Source organism: Myotis nattereri, assembly GCF_964212035.1.
Source record: "Myotis nattereri genome assembly, chromosome: 12".
Taxonomy (NCBI): Eukaryota; Metazoa; Chordata; class Mammalia; order Chiroptera; family Vespertilionidae; genus Myotis; species Myotis nattereri.
This window is the reverse complement of record NC_138087.1, coordinates 63658973-63675662: the sequence shown is the minus strand read 5'-3', so window position 1 is coordinate 63675662 and position 16690 is coordinate 63658973. Positions and strand designations below refer to the sequence as shown.

Here is a 16690-nt window from a genome sequence, read left to right as displayed (position 1 = left end):
AGCACAAATGAAGTGCCTGAGACTGCATTTTTTTTGTATTTCATTCCTATTAATCACCGAATATGAGTATCTGTTTTTACCCCTCTGTGTGTGTGTGCGTGTGTGTGTGTGCGTGTGTGTGTGTGTGTATGTATGTGTATATAATGTTTTTCGGGAATATGACTTAGGGAGGTTTTATTTATTTTTCTTTTTTTTCTTTATTGATTAAGGTATTACATATGTGTCCTTATCCCGCCATTGCCCCCACCTCTTGTATTTTTGTCTCTGATTTTACTTTGGAGTTAATATGTTTGATTTTCTTTTTCTTTTTTCTCTCTTTTTTTTTTCATAGATTCTCTCCTAATGACATGCATTCTTTGATAGTGGGCATTTGCAGAAGTTACTTTGTAGGCTTGGTTGAATAGTTGAAGAAATGTGGGAAATTTTGTCAACAGAAGGGAGGCTGCCGAGCACAAGTTCTGTTATCCCTCCCTTGCTCTTCCCAAAGGGGAGGGCTGGCCACAGTCTAGAGATCTTAGAGTTTAACTGTATCCTCAGAAATATGATTTTCACACTTGATTTTCTTTTCACCTATTTTGGCAGTAAAAGGTCTGCTTTAGAAGTGAAAAGTTGATTAATTATCTCAGTGACTAGGGTATTTAAAGGTGTTTTATTCCACTTTTCATCAGAAAGAAATGTAAAGAATAGTTTAGAAAACATTTCTGGGTTTTAAAAGAAGTCTTTATGTTTCTATAGAACAAAATGAAAACTGCATTCTCAGGCAATGGAAAAATTGAAGCTGTTATCAGATTTGTAATGAAGTAGCCAGAAGCCCAGAAAGAGTGATTTTTTCTGAATCACAATATACTATGTTCATTTACTTTCCCTTTTATCTTTGGGTCCTCTAGAGGGGTGTTTGATGCTTCCCTCAAAATGGCTGGCTTCTATGGATTGTACACCTGGCTGACTCATACTATATTTGGCATCAATATTGTCTTCATACCATCAGGTAACGACTATGTCATAACTTTCACTGTCCTCTATTTAAGGAAAGTTAAGCCATTTTACATACATTGGGAAATGTCCTATTCCCCAAATTAAAAATACTAAAAGTTTGAGATCAAATCTCGTCCAAATTAGGAACAGAAATACAATTTGTCATGTTAATTTATTGCTGTATCCCCAGTAGCTAGAATAATACCCAGCATATAGAAAGCACAGTGTACTGTTTGTTGAATGAATGAATGTCCTATTACTAAGCACAACACCTAGCCCATAATAGGCACTCAATAAGTGTCTGAACTGAACTGACTGGCAGGAAGCAGGGAGTTGATCAAATAGCTTTGCCCCATGAAGGAGGTTGTCCCATGGGCAAGATGAATGCTTCTGAGGGCCCATAAACTGTCCCCACACCTCTTGAGGTCTATTCTGGTAATACCCACATTCCATACGCACCAGGACGGTTTAATGATGATCTTTTACTTTCCTCCGTGTTATCTCTGCTCCTCTCCTTCCACTTTTTCTACCTTTATTTGCGTGGCTGCTTGTCTTCCTAATATATCTGCCTTCCACATGTGCCTCTACCACCAGTTTTTTCCACTGTGGTCTGTGCTCCCATCCTCCTTTACATTCCCAAGTTCATTCAGGTTCTTCCCTACGTTGTTTTCCACAAAGCCATCCTCCGACATGCAAGCACCCTGAGTGCAGGGAGGTTGATCACGACAGCCCTACGAGGCAGGCAGGGCAGCTGATGTCCCGTCGTGTAGATGAGAAACCAAAGTGTTCCAAAGTCACAGGCCTGGTTCATGGTTAGGACCGAACTGGAATCCACGTCTGCTTGACTTTAATCAGGAGAGCCCAACTCTCTGTAGAGTGCTTTCATGTAAGGTTCTGGCAGGAGACAAGCTCGAGTAAGATCCTCAACAAGCTGGGTGTTTTGTTATTTTTAAATTACATTTCATTTTTTTATTAGAAAGAATCAAGGTAAAGACTCATCTCTGGGCTATTGAAACTGATTTGGCTTTGGACTCAGTACAAATTTTGACTAATGTTCTATAGTTACGTTATAGGAGTGTATATTAATTAACTACCATTGATTCAAAATAACCACAAGACACAAAAACTTAGTTGCTAAAGAATAGAGTCATGAAGTAGACACACATTTTAGAAAGTTTTTCAAGATCAAGTTTTAAGATCTCAGACCTTCATTTAACTAGCAAAGTTAGTTAAACAAGGATATAACATTCCCTGAAAACTTGAGTTGCTATTTAACTTGTTTTGGTGGAAATTTTCAAATGGGAGGAGCTGCTTAGGTTCTGCTGTTTTGCTGTTTTGCTGATGATGTTCAGTTGCATTTCTTAATTAATCTTTTACTAGCTTTAGCAGCAATCCTTGGAGCAGTGCCATTTCTGGGGACATACTGGGCAGCAATACCTGCAGTTCTAGACCTGTGGCTTACACAGGGCTTAGGATGCAAAGCCGTCTTACTGCTGGTTTTTCATCTCTTGCCAACATACTTTGTAGATACTGCCATCTATTCTGATATTTCAGGGTAAGTATCCTATAGAGCTTCCAGGAATCATGTCCAGGGATTTCTGTGGCATTTTTAAAGGAGCGTTTTTATATTTCTTTTGGAGATGGGAGAAAGGACAGGAGTGGGAGTTTTTAGTGAAGTAGCCTTCTGTGATCCCACTGTATAATCAGAGTTTAATTTAACATAATTAATATTGTTTTCAAGGTATTTTGGTGTCATGTAAGTATACTTCATCATAAATAAGACCCTGAGTTAAAACAAAAATATGAATAACAGAGGAAAGAAATGTTACTAGATGTGCATAAAATATTCAAAGTAACAAGTTTGTGATTATTTTCAGAAAGTCTTTGCTTTTGGAGAAAAGACATTATTAAGTTGTATGTCTGGTGATTTCCATGTAAAACCAAATCTCATCAAGCTAAATATTTGACAAACAGCTCTCTTATTTAAGATGTTAGATAGTGTGGTTCTTTGATGGGTACAGGTTAAATTTAAGACAGAAGCCAAACTTGAGCCTCATGATATCAAAATATATATATACTAGGAGCCCAGCTCACGATTGGAAATCGCGCAATGCTGCCCACCCACCTGCAGCCCTGCCTTGACACCCGAACCTGTCCATGCAGAGCTCCAGCGAGCCTGGCCCAGCCCCCAAACCCTCTGGCCTTCTCTGGCCGCTTCAAGCCCTGCCCTCAGTCCCTCAGTCACCTCGGGCTGGTCCCGCCTTCTCTGGGTGCCTCCCCACTTCCGACCAGTCTCCGGAGCAGCGCGGTGGCTCTGCCCCGTCATGGCGCCAGAGGAGAGCGTGGAAGCCTCCTGCCTGCTGCGCTGTGCTCCTTCCCCTGGCAGGTGGGCTGCAGGGCACTCAGTGTGAGCAGTGGGTGGCGAAGGACTGTTGAGGGGGGTGCTATGGGCTCTCACCCCTGCCCTCCCCGGCGCAGGATGGTCCCACTTCCTCAGGGTGCCTCCCCGCTTCCACCCCGTCTCCGGAGCAACACCCCAGCTAATATGCTAATGACCTGGTCGTTACCGTTACGGCATGTCGACCATTAGCATATTAGCTCCATATTTGTATAGATATATTTTATAGATTTTGATATTTATTTTAGAACTGGCTTGATTTATTAAGCAAATCAAGCCAAGTCTCATTTAGTTACATATTCCGATTCACATTGTTTATTCGAATCTAGGATGTCACTAGATGTTGAATTTTAATCAACTTCTTAAATTCAGGATACAGCCTACCGAAGCTATCATACTAGTAGTAAGTTTTCCTTCAGTAAAACTCATCATCACAATGAGGTTAGATGTGGTCTGAGTTTATAGAAATGGTACACCCTTCAGCTAATTTGAAATTATATAAGGACAAATTCTGTGTCCTTTGTCCTCTCTCTAGTAAGTTAAAGTAGAAAACAAATGAAGTAGAACCACTCTGAAGCTCCAGAGGTCCAGAGCAACAAGCAACAAGCAACTCTATACACAAGCCTCCTAGGAGCTTTAATGCTAAAACTTGAGAGAGAAGATTAAAGATAAGAGAAATCAGAGTGGTAACTAGTGCTTAACAATTGATATGTAAATAGTAGGAATAGGTACACAGTTTATATCAAAGAGCTTTCATTTCTTTAAACTTTACTGCATGTTTTATATTAGGTAAAATTTATATGTAAATTTTTTCTTAATAATAAAATAATACCTTATTTAATCAGCATTATTAGGACATGAAAGGTTTTGCATAAATTAAGCTTTTTCTTAAAAGCTCTCAGGACATTTTTTTAAAGCAGTTAGCATTTTTGATAGAACTTTACTTAAATGTATCATTTATTGACATAGCATACATGGAATACTGCCCTGTATCCTTTTTTTGGAAAAAGGAAGATAAATTGTGAATATAATGTATTGGTTTTCTGAAGACTGGCTTATTTCACATGTTACTTATTGAACTATAATATAATATAAAACATCCTTCGAGGGTATATAGTTATTTGCCCCTTACTGAATTGTTGTAGTCATGTATGTTTAAAGACTAGAAACAAACAACATACCCTTTTCCTGATTCCCCTCATGTCAGTGGTCCTTGTTATCATTATCATTGTGCTGTGCTGCTGTAATCTATCTTATTTTGTTCCAGTTATGTAAGTGATACTGTGATATGCTGGAGGGCAATTATGACTCTCCTGTGAAATACAAATGCTGGATTTTCTGACAGGTCTTTTCCTCATGAGGCCTTTTAGCACTACCTATACTAAAAACTACTAGGATACTTTTGGGGGTTGTCAGAATTCTCACCTATGAGGAACAGGGATGCTATTGTATTGTCATCATCTTTAAAAAAGCAAATTAGTTAATTACATGCTAAATTGGGCTCACTTAATTGTCTTAATGGAGGTAAACCTAGTAGGTGACTGATATAACCAATCCTAAGCCGACATTAACCCACTTCAGTTAGCCATGTAATGGGTGCTAGGTACCTGTTAACAGCACTGACTTCACTCCTCCAGTTGCTGGACCTATATGAAAGGCAAAGGTCAGACATGATATGTAGGCAAGAAAATTCTTCCATCTCAATGTTATTACAATATTCAGTTATCTACATTGGGATAATCTGAAGAGAGCGATAATATAGTCAAAAGCCTGGTGTATTGGAGAATGACCATTGTGTTAGAGAATGTATTTCAAAGTTACTCCAGGGTTTATGTTTGTTAAAAGTCATGAGCCAATCTGTGTGCCTTTTATTCCAGAGGTGGCCATCCTTACTTGACAGGCCTGGCCGTGGCTGGCGGAGCATACTACCTGGGCCTGGAAGGAGCAATCATCGGGCCCATACTTCTCTGCATACTTGTGGTCGCTTCCAACATCTATAGTGCCATGCTAGTGAGTCCCACGAACTCAGTGCCCATGGCAAACCAGACTCCGTGGCCTGCTCAGAGTCAGCGGTGAGTTACAGCGGAATGATCTCTGCCTTCTTGACCCGAGTGGTCTGGCAGGATAGAGGTGTTTCAGCGCCTACACTCTGCTAAAGGTGGTAGTAGACACTGAGTAGAGAGAAATCACTGGGTTTTGTGTACCAGGAACATGTGAAAACTCAGTTGGGTCAGAATTTAGTTAATGTCATGAATGACCAAAAATAAGTGGAAAATATAAAAGACTATTTTGGGACATGGAATGCCAGATTGAAGATGCGAGGTGGAGGATCACCAAGTGCAGTACATGGACCTGTGGTAGGCAAGCGTGCATGGCAGGTCAGCCTGGGGACCATGCATGTCTGAAGAGGCTTTTCCTGAAGTCGTAAATAGCACCCATTGATAGCTTGCCTGTTTAAAAATGTTTCTCTTTAGACTGTTATTTCTTCACTGTCTTCTACCTCCCACAGTGGTTAAAACTGTAACGCAATTCTGATTCCCAATTCTTTGTAATTCAACTGTTTGAAGGCCTGTAGGGTCTTCCTTTTTTTTTTTTTAATCTATTTTTTCTGTTGTTCTGATTGGCACTTTTATTCAGTGCTTTTGTGACCATTAAAACTAGAAATTTATGTTCTGCAGTTCTGAAATTGTTCCTGAAACATTTTGTTAATGATTTCCTTCTCTCCCTATCAGAAACTTACTTTTATTTAATGCTGATCCTCATACACTGGTCATGTCATTTTGTCATCTTTTATTTGCTCTTCTATTTTCTGTCTCTTTGGCCCTATTTTCTGGGTGATTACTTTATCTTCTAAAACTGCCATAGAGATTTCCATGTCTGCTATTGTATTTTTTTTTTCCAGTCTGGTTTATTGAGGTACTATTTTTGTAAATAAAATTGTATCTTTTTTAGTATACAAGTCTATATCAGTTTTCTATAATCCATAACAAATTACCACTAATTTAGTGATTTAGAGCAACATACGTTTATTATAGTCATCCCCAGGGGTCAGGAGTCCAGGCACAACTCAGCTGGTCTTCTGCTTGGAATCTGACAAGGCCACAGTCAAGGGGTCAGCTGCAGCTGGGGTTTTTATGTGTGGATTGCGGCCTTCTTCCAAGCTTGTTTATTATTGGCAGAACTGAGGCGTGCAGCTCCTGTAGGCCACTTCTCCAGGCCGTTCATACATGGATGTTTGCTTCCTCAAGGCCAGCTGGCCGGTATTTTTCTGACTTCTGTCTCTGGTAAAACCCTTTATTAAAGGGCTCACCTTATTAAGCCTGCCCCACCCAGCATACTTTTCTTTTGATTAAAGCCAACTGATTAGAGACTTAATTATATCTGTAAAATCTCTTCATTTTTATAGTATTAACACAACATAATCATGATATCAGAGACCAGATATTTTTGGCTCTTGGCTCATATTAAGAGTGTGACACTCACTCAGGAGCTGTGAGTGGGTTTTGTATGTTACTGTGATATAATCTGGTCGGGCCATTGTCTTGTGCAACCTTCGATGACAGTGCTTTGGCGTTCCCTTTTTGGGCTAGTAAATGCCTCAGAGAAACATCTTCTAACCTCCCGCCTAGAGGTTGATGGCATGTTCAAGGTGTAAGCATTCACTAAATCACTCTTGACTGCATATCTGTCTTTTCTTTCCCGCTAGACTGGTTGCTGTGACTGCAGGGGCCATGCCAGCTTTAGTTACTGGTGTATCCACAGCACCTGTTAACTAGTGTTTTTGTACTTGGAATGTGCTCAATTCCTAGTTGAAGGAACGAATGGGCTGTGAAGGAATAGTCTCTACTGAGGCATGAGCTGTGGAACGTTTGGCTTCTCCTGGAATTCTGGCATTATACTGTGAATAGCGGTGGATGGTTGCATTTCATTAGGCAGACTTGCCTTCTCGCTGCAGGTGCAGGCACCGATGGCTGAAAAGACCCATTTGCAAGACTTTCTGTGTACTACCATCTGTCTTCAGACAGATGATCAACTGTCCACTTGAGGAGAGATATAGGAGGGAGGACTCCCTGCCCATAGTGGTGAATGCAGTATGAGCTGGTGGCGAATGTCACAAAGCATTGGGCTTCCCACAACGTTGGGCTGATTCAGTCAGCAATCAGAACCTCTTTCTCTTCTCTGTTAACACTGGGGCTGTTTGAAAGGACAAAAATGCTCCTGCAATCATATGGCTTGGAGTACTTTCTTGATATTTGGACAGGATAATCAGACTTGATTTGATGTACATATTTCACTCCTACCAAAGGCTGAGCAGCCTCTGAATATCAAAGCTCAGAAAAACCTGTAAGGCAGAAGCAGGACTGTCCCAGGAACCCTTCCAGGAATGTCGTTCTCGGCATCGTTTTCCATTGCCCTCTGTCACACCTTGATACCCCCAAAGGCGACAATTGAATGTGGTCCTTTAGGAGCTCAGGTGTATCTTTCTCTAGGGAAGAGTTATTACAGACTCCTTGCTGTTTTGAAGAGTTATTTTTTTTTTTCCTGTTTCTGCAAAATGAGATACAAAGATGTTCTCCAAAAACATTACCGCTCCAGCAGACCTTTACATTAAACCTCAGAATTTCAGTTGGGGTGTACTTCCCATCATCCTAGTTTGGTATAATGAGGGGGAAGGAGAGAAACCTGGTTACTAGAGAGCTACTAGACCAGGGGTGGGCAAACTTTTTGACTCGAGGGCCACAATGGGTTCTTAAACTGGACCGGAGGCCGGAACAAAAGCATGGATGGAGTGTTTGTGTGAACTAATATAAATTCAAAGTAAACATCATTACATAAAAGGGTACGGTCTTTTTTTTTATTTTTATTCATTTCAAATGGGCTGGATCCGGCCCGCGGGCTGTAGTTTGCCCACGGCTGTCCTAGACTCACCCTCTGCTGACTGTTGCCTCTCCTTTGACTCTGTTGCTGGCACATTTCTTGAATCTGTTCACCCCTCCGTGTTCCCTGTGGGGTGACCCAGTGCTGGGGTTACCCTCAGGGGTCTTTTCTCTAGCCCCTGCCCCTCTAGTCTGGCTCCCTCCAGTCTGCTTTCCATAGTGCGGCTAAGAGAGACCAAGTTTTACCACCCAAAATATACCTTTTGGGATATTGATTTTAAGCTGGTTATTAAGAAACGGAAGACTCAGAAAGAACTTTTGACTTTCCCTCACCTATTTAAAGGAATTTGGATTAAAAAAAAACCTGCTTAAAGGAAAGGAGCATCACCTTAGCATCTTATTATAAACTAAACGTGGCAGACGTGCCCCATTGTCTCCGGGTGGCCCAGCAGGAATTGGTTTACAAGGGGTTTGCCCCCTCTCAGCTGCCTATGAATTGCCTGCATTTCCTTTGAAATCCCAAACCCCTGCCTCCTCTCTCCTTTGTCCAAAGTGGCATATAATCCTCAGGTATCTTTGTCCAATGTATCTTTGGGTCTCATATCTTATGACACCCCAAGTGTACACTTGTAATAAATTGTAGACATGTTTCCTGCTGATCTTTCTTATGTTAACTTGATTGTTAGTGCAGCTAGAGGAATTTAGAGGCGGGAGTGTTGCCAGTGGAAATGGGGTCCTCTCATGGACTCACAAGGAAAGCATTCCGGGTGCCCACATATGGGAGGGTCGGGTGTAGTGGTAGGATTCATCGTAGAAGCAAAATCGTTGTGAAAGAAGGCCAGCCTTGTCTTCATCAGGCTCAGAGCAAAGGCCAGCATCCAGAGGGAGGTGCTTCCTCTGTGCTACTTGTTCCGTCCAGTTCAGTCCCTGTCCCCATTCCCCTAGGTTAGCTTCTGTTCCCAGCTGTGCCCTGGCTGGTGCTTGGAGTCCAGTGGCTGTGGGGCCACAGGTGGCTGCTAGGGCTGCACAGCTGCTATGGAGAGAGAACCCTGTTATGGAGAGAGAACGTGCAAATAGGGCGAGTGTTTGTTGGGGGCGGGGGTGAGAGAGAGAGAGAGAGAGAGAGAGAGAGAGAGAGAGAAGGAGAAGGAAGGAGAGAGAGAGAGAGAGAAGGAAGGAGAGAGAGAGATCCCACATGCCCTTGTTAGGCTGATTATATTATCTCGGGCTTGGGAAGGACCAGGCACCCTTTCAAAATAACCAATCCACTTCCCAGTCTTTCTTGGGCTGGCACTGGGCCCTCCCCCTAAGCAGTCCATCTCCTAGATCTTCTGGGGTGCTGTGTCCCTCATCCAGCCCAGTCGTTTTCCCAGGCCCGGCTCTGCGGCTTTGTGGTCACCGCCTTAGTTCCTACAGTGCATGCCTCAGAGTGGAAGCACCTCCCCCGTGCCACCTGGCTTCTGCGCTGTACCCAGCAGAGCCTGTACCCAGCAGAGGAATTTCTCCTGCTCTTTTTATTCCTCCCCCTTCCCTGGTAACTGTAGGGATTAGGTCCCCAGGGTGTAGGATGCAGAGGTTCCCTGGGGAGCCTATGAATGCCACAATTTCCTAGTGAAGCAGGCTTATTATCTCACTCAGCTCCTCAGTTCATGATGCCCAATAATGTCCGATTCCCTTTGCTCCTTCTCTTTATTAATATCTAGCTGCCTATGCTAACATGAGGAAAATTATTTTTGCACCCCCACAAAGCCTCTCTGGTTTTCCTGAAGCATCAACGTTATGCTCCTCTGTACTGAAAATTCCCACAGTGGCTTTACATGGCCTTCAAGATAAAATAGAAACTTTTCATGGCTTCTTTCTGTCTACCTCTTCAGACTCCTCTCTCTGCTGCCCGCCTTACATTTTACTTTTTAGTCATCTTGAACTTGTTTTAGTTCCCTGAAGTCAGTGTCATCTATGCACTTGTTTTTCCCTCTGTAAAGAATACCACCCCCTTTCTAGACAAACCCAGTATCATGGTCTACTCTATACCAGTGGTCAGCAAGCCGCAGCTGGCGAGCCACATGCGGCTCTTTGGCCCCTTGAGTGTGGCTCTTCCACAAAATGCGGGCGTGCACATACAGTGCGATTGAAACTTCGTGGCCCATGTGCAGAAGTCGGTTTTCGGCCTGGGCGAGTCTATTTTGAAGAAGTGGCGTTAGAAGAAGTGGGCGGTGTCGGTCGGTTGGATGACGGGATACTGGGAGCAGGCAGGCCACAGGATACGCAGCGCAGGGAGGTGCGCACGATTCATGCACGAGTTGAGCGAGACTGGCTACAAGATGAGTGGAATGGGAGAGTTGGAAGGGGTTGACCTCAGCGAACGTACCTCAATCACATTGAGGACGTTTTTAGCAAAGGCCAGCTTAGGAGTACCCTAATGAAGTTAATAACAATGTACCTACCTGTATAGTTTAAGTTTAAAAAATTTGGCTCTCAAAAGAAATTTCAATCATTATACTGTTGATATTTGGCTCTGTTGACTAATGAGTTTGCTGACCACTGGTCTATACTTAAAGTGACTTTTTAATGGAAAGCATTGCTGGCACTCACTAGACTAGGTAAGATGCCCCTGCTGTGTGTCCCCATAGCATGTTGTACTTGTCCTATTGGAACTTAATACACAGTGTATAAATGCTTCATTAGTTGTCTTTCTCACTAGTTGGTAAGCTTTCTGAAAGTAGGAGCTGGGTCTGACTTCTTTGCCACCGTTTTACCATTGCTAGCATGGTGTTTGGCACATAGAAAGTGCTCAGTGAAAATTTGGTGAGTTAATAGGTTAGGGAAACCAAGAGAAGATTTGATAAAAAGGGTATTGCAATATAACCTTGAGGTTGAAACAGACAGACGGAACATAGTAAACCTCCGCCTTAGAAGTTTATTCCATATCTGTTGGAAGAGAAGGGATGTGTATAATAGTGATGAGATGATAGTGATCACAGGTTTTGTACCTATGTGCTGGGGAGGGTTCAGGAAATACACACTCAGCTATGGCCAGCCAATGGAAGTTAAATTAGTCACTTAATGCTTTTTATTGGTTTTTTATTTTCAGATGTTCAGAGTTTATTCCGTATCTCTGGGAGGCCAAGAGTCAACAGCTCTTGAGTTGTTAAATCAGAAAAGATTTAAAGGCTTACATAAAACGGAATCTTCATAAAAATCGCATTGAAACTTTAAAGGGAAGCAGATCCCCAAACATTTTCCAAGGAGCAAAGGCTGTGACTGGGAAACCACACTGCACAGTGCCCGTTGCCCTTAAAGGGGCTCTGAATGCTCACAGCTGTCCTCTGTCCCCAGCTCGTCCTGCATTTTGCTTGTTCCGCCACCTGGTTCTGAGGAGCATAATCATCCTTATAGCTCGGGAAAGAAGACTGTAATTTGGTAGTTTAGATAAGACATTCACCATTTTTAGAAATACTGTCAATGAAGTCTTTATTTCTTTTTTTTCTTCCTAATCTAGAGAGTTGCAATTTTATGAGCCCTCGCAATTACTTAGCTCTGTGCCTCTTGATGAGGCCAGAAAGAAACCAGAGAAAGACAAATCCCTTATGATTTCACTTACATGCAGAATCTAAAAAAAGAAAGAAACCACCCGACTCGAGTGGCTCAATTGGTTGAGCGTTGTCCTGTGCACCGAAGGGTTGCCGGTTTGATTCCCTGTCAGGGCACATACCTGGGTTGTTAGTTTGATCACCAGTTGGGGCCCATATGGAAGGCAGCCGATAGATACCAGTTTCTCTCTCCCTTTCTTTCTCTCTCCCTTTTTCTCCACCTCCCCCCTTCTGCTAATAAGCATGTCCTAAGGTGAGGATTAAAAAATAAGTCCTCTTAAAAAATAAATAAACCAAACTTAGAGATACAGAGAACAGATTGGTAGTTGCGGGGGGTGGGACAGATGCAGGGCAAGTGGACTGATTTTGTTTTGTAATTTTAGTTTAAATAAATTCAATTAAAATTTTTTTTTAAGAAATTATTTCTGCATCTCTAGGTTATGTAGTTTGTTGTTCCAGGAGAAAATTGGAAGTTGGTTTAATATCAATGTTATGTCTGTAAGGTTTTACACACATGCACCACCTTCACCAACCTAAACATCTAAAGAAGATACAGTGTTGAGAAGGAAACTCTCAGTAACTGTTTTCTCAGCTTGCTTAATTTTATTTCCTTTCTTCTGAGTGCATTTGGAGGCTTGCTTGGCCTGGAGGGAGCATTGAACAGTAGGTATGAATTTCAACATGAAAGCTAAGCTTACTTGTCAACAGAAGGCAGTCACCAGGCCAGCCACAGTCTTAATCTTATTTCATGCCTCTTTGCCTGAGGCAGGACTTTTCATTCATAGTCTAGAGAAGTGGTTCTCAACCTTCCTAATGCCGCGATCCTTTAATACAGTTCCTCATGTTGTGGTGACCCCCAATTTCATTGTTACAAATTGAACATAATTAAAGCATAGTGATTAATCACAAAAACAATATGTAATTATATATGTGTTTTCCGATGGTCTTAGGCGACCCCTGTGAAAGGATCGTTCGACCTCCAAAGGGGTCGCGACCCACAGGTTGAGAACCGCTGGTCTAGAGGAATTGTCTCATTAGAGATTCAGACTTGCAGGTAACTTAGAAATTTGAAAAGATGTCAGAGGATGAATTTAGAAACTTGTTGGGTGTTGGAAATGCTTTGTAGTATTGGTCAGTTTTTGATTATTGGTTGTAAAGCCTTTCCAGGGGTTCCCAGAATTGAGTACTGCCTGGGATTGTCATCTGAGACATTTGGTAGTCATCTTAGCCTCTCTACAGGTGTTAAAACACTAATTTTGGTGGCACTATGAAAAGTAGGTGTATAAATAAATAGCTATCTAGAGCAATGGTTGTGGAGGGGGGTAATTTTGCTCCCCTTAAGGGACATTGGGCAATGTCTAGGGCAGGGGTGGGCAAACTTTTTGACTCGAGGGCCACAATGGGTTCTTAAACTGGACCAGAGGGCCGGAACAAAAGCATGGATGGAGTGTTTGTGTGAACTAATATAAATTCAAAGTAAACATCATTACATAAAGGGGTACGGTCTTTTATTTCAATAGTTTTATTCATTTCAAACGGGCCAGCCCGCGGGCTGTAGTTTGCCCACAGCTGGTCTAGAGACATTTTGATTATCACAACTAGTAGGTAAAGACAGGAATGTGGCTAAACATCTTATAATGCACAACAATGTCAATAATGATGCTATAGAGAAACCCTGATTTGATTAATAGACAGATTGATCGATAGTAATATGTATAAAGCATCTATAATAATAAAAGTGTAATAAGCAAGGGAAGCCCGGGTCCTGGGTGCCAGAGGGAAGCCGGTGCCAGCAGCCCGGGGAAGGAAGGCCTCTAGTGCAGCCGTGGGCAAACGACGGCCCGCGGGCCGGATCCAGCCCGTTTGAAATGAATAAAACTAGAAAAAAAAAGACCGTACCCTTTTATGTAATGATGTTTACTTTGAATTTATATTAGTTCACACAAACACTCCATCCATGCTTTTGTTCCGGCCTCCAGTCCAGTTTAAGAACCCATTGTGGCCCTCGAGTCAAAAAGTTTGCCCACCCCTGCTCTAGTGTATATATATATAAACCTTAGTTTGGGGGAATTTTTCTCAGAGTTTAAAGTTATTTAAGGAAACAATTCATTTCGATTCCTAGGCCCATCAGCATATATTCAATATGGTGGCTTTGGCCACATCACACATAAACCCTTTCAAAACCGCCAGAGCCCGAGCCAGGAAGCTCACCCATCCCCCAAAGCTGTTCCTTTGGGCGCAGGGCTGTGCTGGTTAGAGGCACGCTGGTTCAGAGGCTTAGGGCACCACGCACTGAAAGAGCCTTGAGACAAGTGGGCATCCCTGATGTAATCTCCACTGTACCATTCTCCCTGTGCCCCCTTGATTTTGAGGTACCCCCAGCATTGCACAAAAGGGTCAGTCTTTAATTGACCTCTGCCCTCTCTAGCTCACCCTCCTAAGTATTTATATGAACTGAATACTGGGAAAACAAAAAATGTAAGAGGTAGCATGGATGTGAATTGCACCTAAAGTTCAAAATTATTTGCTTTGCCAGTTTTTAAGTGATTTGTACCTAATGACAACTTTTTGTTCTCTTTTGTTTCCATAACTATGAGTGATTCCCTAAAGTTTTGTAACACTTTTCTTATATTCTATTTTAGGTCTATTTCTAATGAAAAAGTTAATCTTTTTCATTATAAGGTATGAAAATAAAATGGGCTTTATTTGATAAATAATGTAAGAAGGAACAACGTAGTGTAGTGATGTGGCTACAATTAATAAAGTATAGCTTGAAGACTTTAAAATTGTTTTGAAAACTAGCTTTTGATCTCAGATGGTTTTCTGTGGTCCTAATTGGTGATCCTGCTGTAAAGGAGCAAGGTAACTTCTAGCTAAAAGGATGGCAATGAACTTGTGCTTCACACTTGTACCCTTTGAGATAGATTTAGCTTCATGTAACCCAAAACAAACAAACTCAAAAAACCACTGTCAGTAGAACTCAAATGACTTAAATGAGCTAGAAGTTGATTTCTCTCCTCTCTCGGGTGAAAGCAGTCCAGAGGCAGCCATTCCAGGGCTGGTATAACTGTTCCACAAACATCCAGCCGAGCCTCCCTCCTTGCTGTTCTGCTAGCCTTGGTGTGAGGTCTTTTCCTCTAAGATGGGTGATTGAGCTCATGTTCATTGATAAACTCTGACCTTGGCAGTTGGCTGCCAGCACAGATGCAGGTCTGACTGGTGACATAATCCTAGCTTGGGCATATAAATTATGTAGCAAAGGCAAACTAGCTACTACAGTCCTGCGGCAGGCGCCTCATAGGTGCAGCACACCACCTCTACCCAGCCTGGATGTTACCTGCAGTTAGTGATATGCACTTAGCTTGCCTATGTGGGTCAGACAGTTCAGTACCAGGCAATTTGGTGAAAAGATGTAACCTCATTTCTCCTGCCCTGCACCATATCCCTCAGAGCTTGGGCTCTGCTAGGTCAGGTTTCCTCTTTTGTAATAAAATGTATTCACTTGGCTTGTGATCTTTGATCTTCTGGTGTTTTTCTCTAATATCCTTGTGTACACTTTGCAGCCAGTGTGAAGGGGGAAGGGAAGATCACCCTTCTCTTTTAAGGACACTGCTGAGAAGTCACACTGCTCTTCCAGTTATATCTCATTGGCTAGAACATAGTCACATGGTTGTTAATTTCAAGGGAAATAGTTTTTTGGATGGGAGATAATGGACTCAGCAAAAAAAACCTCTGGAGTTCTTGTTACTAGCACACTTTGAAATAATACTCAAAATGCTAACTCATGATTATATTAAGAAAAACAACTATATAACCTCATTTAGGCTCTCAAATTGTAAAAATAAGTTATTATTTATGGCATTTAATTACTGGTTAGGTGCTGTTTTTCCTTTCTTTTTTTTAGTATCTCTGTGATTTCATTCCTCCCACCTCCTCATTTCCAAAAGCAAAACGAATTTTATTTTTTCTTGTAGGACTTTCCATGACATTTCTGAAGATCTGAAATCTTCAGTAGACTGACGTGGCTTCTGCTTCAGTGATTTCTCTAGGAAGTTCAACCTTGACTGTGAGTTCAGCTCAGCTGTGTCTCCTGTCCTTTCAGCTGCGCCTCGCACGCAGAGGCGGGGGAAGAAGCAGAGTCTCCTGGCCTTCCTACAGAACGCGTGGACAAGAGCCAACTTGCTGTGAGCTGCTTTGCATTTTAAAGCACAGCTTTAGAGCTCCGAGATGTGGTTTGCTCACCTAACTGTTGCTCAGATGGCTTAGTTAAGAGTTTCAGTGTATACACTGGTACCATGGCTTGAAATTTACCCCCTTTGCTTATCTGTATTATTATAATATGTATTTATAAAGTTATTTTTAAGAGCCCTAAACTACCTACTGTTAAAAGGACATACATGTAATTTTTCTCCTGTTTTAAGAAATCTGTTCATAAACTTTTCTACAACAGCCACTTTTCAATGAAAAGGGCTTTCACTTTTGAGTAGGTAGTTGCTTGAGCAGGAAAAATGTGTCTTCTACCCTTTTCCCACAATGTGTGGTCCTCTCTAAGGAAGAACCAATCTTCCGTGTAAGGGCAGGTGGCTCAGTTCAAGTTCAGTTAGTTGTGTGTTGCAACCAAAGGAGAGACAGACTGACTGAAGATCTCTCTCCCCTTTCTTCTGCTCCATCCCCCCATTACACTGTTGCCAAATTTCTAAAACTTGGCAGACCAATGGCATTGAAGTGAAATACATGTCAGCTGCTATTAGTGGTAACAATATGATAGAATTCATGTTGTGGTTTTTTTCTTTCCAAAAGTTTCAAGTGAAAAATCTCAGGTGCACCAGGACTCTGATTTGTTAAATGTA

General features: G+C 42.0%; 1 protein-coding gene across 1 annotated transcript in view; it reads left to right on the top strand.

The window, feature by feature from the left end:
• The window catches only part of TMEM245 (transmembrane protein 245), a 64433-nt gene extending 48409 nt beyond the window's left edge, over positions 1-16024 (top strand). Inside the window, exons 15-18 of the mRNA XM_081104105.1 lie at positions 888-988; positions 2356-2530; positions 5251-5445; positions 15815-16024. Of these exons, the coding sequence (XP_080960231.1) occupies positions 888-988; positions 2356-2530; positions 5251-5445; positions 15815-15860 (517 nt within the window). The 3' untranslated portion in view covers positions 15861-16024. The remainder of the gene's footprint in view (positions 1-887; positions 989-2355; positions 2531-5250; positions 5446-15814) is intronic.
• Positions 16025-16690: the final 666 nt, after the last annotated feature.